This window comes from Peromyscus eremicus, chromosome 4 (assembly GCF_949786415.1).
Source record: "Peromyscus eremicus chromosome 4, PerEre_H2_v1, whole genome shotgun sequence".
NCBI lineage: Eukaryota > Metazoa > Chordata > Mammalia > Rodentia > Cricetidae > Peromyscus > Peromyscus eremicus.
Window position 1 is genome coordinate 136,388,426 of NC_081419.1, and position 6,137 is coordinate 136,394,562.

At 45.9% G+C, this 6,137-nt stretch overlaps 1 protein-coding gene across 1 annotated transcript; it reads right to left on the bottom strand.

Annotated features, from left to right (window-relative positions):
* Nucleotides 1-695: 695 nt before the first annotated feature.
* On the bottom strand, nucleotides 696-1,534 carry Gtsf1l (gametocyte specific factor 1 like). Its single transcript, XM_059259723.1, has one exon. It carries the CDS (start codon nucleotides 1,215-1,217, stop codon nucleotides 762-764), a length of 456 nt encoding a protein of 151 aa, XP_059115706.1. The 5' UTR covers nucleotides 1,218-1,534; the 3' UTR covers nucleotides 696-761.
* Nucleotides 1,535-6,137: the final 4,603 nt, after the last annotated feature.

Here is a 6,137-nt window from a genome sequence, read left to right on the forward strand (position 1 = left end):
AGGTGATAGCCAGTTAGACCTCTGGGGACAGATTCCCATTGTATCTTGTGTGTGCCATGTAAACACAGGCACGTATATCATGTTTCCTCTCTGGCCCTGTAAAACTGGCATACTATAATGTAGACTTTCCTAGGCTTTTTATCAGTTAAACTCAGGGTTTGGCAATCTACATCCCACTGGCCAAATCTAGCCTGCCTCTTGTTTGTGTAGACAGTTTTATTGGAACATGGGGTCACTGGCTTAGGTGTTATCTCTGCCTGTTTAAGAACCAAGTAGCTGCCAGAGAGACTGCAAGGTGAGCTGAGCCTAACTATGAACTTTTCTGAACACGCGGTGTCCCCTTCCAACCTCTGTGCACAGTTTCTACAGCTGGCTCATTACAGGACCTTCTCTCATTGGTAAAGCCGCAACATCACTCCCCCAGGTGGGCCCTCCTTATGAGTAAGTCAGTGCTGCTATGAATCACTCCTCACTGAATAACTGCTCGACCTCATTTGCCACATGTGGCTGTCTGTGCAGGGTGAAGTCTTAGGTGTAGAATTACTAGATTAAAGCCTGTGTGTGATGGTCATTTTCATCACTACTGTCAAAGTGGGAGTTGATTAAACTTACATTCATTTTAACTTATGTTATAAACCCCACCTCATTCACCTCAGACCTCCTAAGCCGTTTGAAACAATCAAGAGCAGGGCCAGTTACTTTGCAGGCTTTTATTCTGAGATTCGTGTCTATCCACGCATTTGAGAGCCCTCTTCTCGCTGCTAGAAGTTTGCCCTCCTCGTCCTGGTCTGAGGATCTTCTGGGGGTTGGTCTCCTCTCTGTGACTCTTGAGTGTCACTTTCACAAACAAGTTTTTGGGGAACAAAACTCTTAAGGACGAACATTGGGTGACCGTTGGCACCGTCAACATTCCATATATCCGGGTTGGAAAGCCAAGGGACCTGTAGCGTGTCCTCGTTCTGCGGCTGTGGGAGACTCACGTGCAGAGGGCTCAGAGTGTCCTCTTCCTCCATGGAGCTTCTGTTGACACAAGTAGCTTCGTGTTCAGCCAGGTTCCTGATGGGGACCACGTGGCAGGCGTTGTATTTACAACTAGCCATCTTTTTGGCTTTCTTGGGATTCTTCTTCCTGCATGATGCCAGGTGGTACTGGAGTCTGCTGAGTGGGATTCGGTGGTGAGGGTTATAAGGACAGATTTCTATGGATTCTGGCTCCATGGGGACTTGACTGGAAGCCAGGTGTCCTGCTGCCAAAGGCTAGATGACACACCTCTCAAGGAAAAGCCTTTTTGTAAGAAAGATTGTGCTGTCTTCTGCTAGGCTTTGACTCTTGGGACTCTAGAGTGAAATTCTTACTCTTCAAGTTCCGTCATCAACAGCTACGCAGAGAAGACCAGCAGAGAGCCACAAGAGAAGTTAACTCAAGCAGATACAAGAGCCCCAAACAGTAGCTTCCAGGGAGGTGAAGTTAGCAGGTTACAACCCTTCGACTCGAAGGGCTGAGACCCTGTGTTGTCAAGGGACAGAATGGGTGGTCACAGTGGACAGCTTATGACATCAGCAAGGGGCTGGTCATTGCTTGGGGGAGTGGCTTTGAGGAAAGCGGCTATTCAAATTTGTTTATGATATCAGCATTGCCGTTTGCATCTTCTGACTATTAGTATAATTAAACCCAGGATACATTGGTTTAAATCAGCTAACTTTGTGCTGTCTTTCAAAAATGTTTGTTACGTGTATTTATTTGTATGGAGTGGTGTGTGGTGACACTCTTGTGGAGGTCAGAGAAGAACTTGCAGGAAGGACTTGGTTTTCTTCCTCCACCTGGGTTCTGGGATCGAATTCAGGCTATCAGACTTAGCAGCAAGCATCTTGACCCAATGAGCCCCCTTGCCAGTCCTTCCTGCCTCCTTTTCTTCCTTTGTCCCGCCACTCTCTTCCTCCCCGCTCCCGAGATCAGGTTTCATGTAGCTCAGGCTGGCCTGGATCTTGATATGTAGCTGAAGATGACCTCCACCTTGTGTGCTGGGATTATAGATGTGTGCTACTGTATCCAGTTTAGTGGTGCTGGGGACCAGACCCAGGGCCTCATGCATTTGTGGCAAGCAGTCTGTGAACTGAGCTACATCTTCAGTCTTTATTTTCTGCTCTCTTTGGTTCATTTTTTTCTTCCCCAAATTTGAAATCCTTTTTGCCTCAGCCTCCCAAGTGCTACAATTTCCAGTGTGTGCAGCACACCTGGCATCATCCCTTATTTTAAGTACACAGTGTTGAAGAAATATTTCCACCTCCCTCAATTTGTACACTTTCTAATTGTTTAATTACAAATTGAAGTATCCATGGATGATTTACTGATTTTTGTTTGTTTGTTTGTTTGTTTTTAAAGATTTAGCTATTTATTATATATACGTATTCTCATTACAGATGGTTGAGAGCCACCATGTGGTTGCTGGGTATTGAACTTAGGACCTCTGGAAGAACAGTCAGTGCTCTTAACCACTGAGCCATCTCTCCAGCCCTTGTTTGTTGGTCTTAACAGGGTTTCTCTGTGTAGTTTTGGTGACTGTCCTGGAACTCGCTCTGTAGACCAGGCTGGGCCTTGAACTCACAGAGATCCACCTGGCTCTGCCTCCCGAGTGCTGGGATTAAAGGCATGCGCCACCACTGCCTGGCCCGATTTACTGAATTTTTTTTAAAAAAATAGATTTTTATTTCGTGTGTGTTTTTCCTGCATGTGTGTAAGTGCAACGGTATGTGTGCCTGGTGCTGTGGAGACCTGAAGAGTGCTCTGGATCTTCTGGACCTGGAGTTACAGACAGTTGCAAGCCACCATGTTGGGGCCTGGGTCATCCGCTAGAGCAACAAGTGCTCTTAGAACCACTGAAACATCTCTCTAATCCTTGATTTATCCAACTTTAAAGGTAGTATTTTACCCTTTCTGGAGCAGGTAAAGTTTTTCTTTGGCCTTTCTCCCTTCCTCCCTCCCTCCCTCCCTCCCTCCCTCGCTCCTTTTCTTCCTTTTAGTGCTGCAGACTGAAACCAAGGTTTTAACAAGTGCTAGGCAAGCCCTACCACTGAGCAAAATCCTCAACCTCTTTTCCGTATTTGAAACCTGGTTTTATTATTATCATTTATTTTTTATGAAGCAGAGTTAGGGTTTTATAAAGATGTTTTGGAGGGCTAGAGAGAGTAGTCAGTGGTTAAGAGCACTTGCTGTTCTTACAGCATACCCGGAGGAGGATGCTGGCTCAGGTCCCAGCATACCCTTGAGAGCTAGCAAGCATCTGTAATTCCAATTCTGGGGGATCTGATGCCCTCTTCTGGCCTCTGCGACTCCTGCATGCATGTGTGCTTTTCAAAGAGTCAGAGAAACAGACACACCAAGGATGGGAATGTGCTTGCGAAGGGAGAGTTGCTTAACGCTGATTTAGCCGCTTCCTTGGGCTTCGCTGCTGTTTGCCATTCCTATCTTTGAGGTTTTGGTCCCTTTCTCCTCCATGCCTCTCTTGCTTCTCAAATCTGTGCCTCTCTGATATTCTGGCTTACCTTGCAGCTTACACCCGCCTGGGCAATCACTGTCCCGGTTCAAGGTCATCTTCCTGACCTCCTTTTGACAGACGGTTCTGTCTCTGTTTGCCCAACAACACCCTTGTTTCACCGTTTTTTCCTTTAAAGATTGATTTTGTTTATGAGTGTCTGTGTGAGTGTATGCCGAATGCATGTGGGAAGAAGGTGTTAGCGGTGAGCTCCTGATGTGGGTGCTGGAACTGACCCCAGGTTCTTTGGAAGAGCAGCAAGTGCTCTTAACTGCTGAACCATTTCTCTAGCCCCACCTTTATTATTTTTTTTTAAAGATTGATTTGATTTTTTTATGTGTATGAGTGTTTTGCTTTGCTTGCATTATGTAAGTGCACGAAGTATGTACCTGGCGCTCTCGGAGATCAGAGAGGGTGCTGGATCTCTCAGCACTGGAGTTACAGACAGTCGTGATCCTCCGTGTGGGTTCTGGGAATTGAACCTGGGTCCTCTCTAAGAGCAACAAATGCTCTGAACCACTGAGCTAACTTTCCAGCAACCTCCTCCCCCTTATTCTTGAATAGTGTTTTCACTGACTATAGTGTGTTCCTCTTCACTTGAGCTGAGTCCAGTTGTTTTTATCATGCTACTCACGGAGCTGAGAGTCCAGATCAGATACTCATGCCTCTGTGTGTGTGTGTGTGTGTGTGTGTGTGTGTGTGTGTGTGTGTACTCATGTACATGCATGCACAAACGTGGAGGCTACATGACTATCTCAGGTATCATCTTCAGAAACGTTGCCCATCCCCTTTGAGAAAGGGTCTTTCGCTGCCCTGGATCTCACCAGTTAAGCTAGAGTAGCTGGTCAGCAGATCTCCACCTCCCAGCTCTGGGATTATAGCAGGCACCGTGTGTCCTGTGGCATTTTCACCTGGGTTCTGGGGACTGAGCCCTCGTGCTTGGGAGGTCAGAACTTTACTGATGAGCTGTCTCCAAGCCCCTTCCTAACTTCTTTAGAAGGTAACCTAATTCCTTTTCTATGTCTGTCTTACAGAATTTTCATTGTTGGTTTTTCCAGTCTAATATTTATTAAAATGAGTTATTTCTCTTCCTTTTATTTATTTTTGTATACGTGCTACTGAGACTTGAACCCATGTCCATGCATAGGCTAGGCAAACACTCTGCCGTGGATTTATGTCCTCAATTTTTTTTTCATTGTTGAATATGAGACACAGTTTTACTAAATTATCTAGGCTGGCCTTGAACTCACTCTGTACCCTAGGCTGGCCTTGAATTTGCTCCAGTGTACCTAGCGTTAGCAGGCCTGGCTTGGTGGGGATTTCTCTCTTTTATCTTTTTCTATTGTTGAAATACATGAATGGTCTATGGCTGAAGCCGTGTGAGGAGATTTCTGAGGCCTTGTGAGAAAACTCAGGTAAACAAGAGTCTTGTAACCTCTGTCCCTCCATAACATGGGCTGTTCTTGGAATGTGCTTTCGTGCCCTGCCGGGTGTAAAATGCAGGTGGGTTACTTTAGATTACCCATCATTTTACCCATTCCTCAGAACGATGTTTCCAATCATGAGTTGACTATTACACAGCTTGAACTAATGTGACCTTGCCCTCGTGACTGTATACAGCCTGAATTCATGTGACCTTTGCTCATATGACCTTTCTTAACTCTCAAGAATACTCTCAGAGTATAAATTGTCTGATTCTCTGAATAAAGTTGGCTATTGCATGAAACTTTGGACTGCCTCATTTTTAGGCTCTGCTCCCCCAGGTTCACGATGCCAACTAGAGCGGTAACACTATATTTATTTATTCGGCCCCTTGAATCTGTGTGTGACTGTCTCGTATTGGTTTCGGAAAACATCCCGCCCCTCCTCCAATGCTGCTTCTGCCTCCTTCTCTCTCCTCTCTCCTTCCCGAGGACCCTGGTGCTGCACTCACTGTAGTGCCCAGCATCTCCTACCCTCTTCTACATGTGTCCTGTGCGATCAACTATAACTTCTTCAGATCTATGCTTTAGCTCACTGTTTCTTCTCTGGTGACAGATCTGTTGCCAGATACCCCTGCTGTATCTTTTATGAGAGTGTGTTGTACATGCGTGTGCATGTTTGTGTGTTGCATGTGTGAACAGAGGCTACAGGGTGACATTGGGTGCCTTCTTCAGTCACTCTCCAACTTATTTTTTAAGTGAGACAGGGTCTCTCACTGAACCTGGTACTCTCTGGGTTTTTTAACCTTTTTAAAAATTTCATATGTATGGGTGTACTGCCTGCGTGTATGTCTATATACAATGTGCATGCAGTGCCCACAGAGCTTTGGATACCTAGGATTGGAGTTGCAGATGGTTGTGAGCCATCATGTGGGTGCTGGGAATTGAACCAAGGTCCTCTGGAAGAGCAACCAGTGCTCTTAACCACTGACAATGCTCCTCACTCTACCATAGGCACAGGTATTTGAGCTGTTGGTTCCCATTGGTGACACTGGGGTGTGCACTGGCTGGTTTTATATCAACTTGACACAAGCTAGAGGCACAGGAGAGGAAGGAGTGTCAGTTGAGGAAATGCTCCATGAGATCCAGCTGTAAGGCATTTTCTCAATTAGTGATCGATGAGG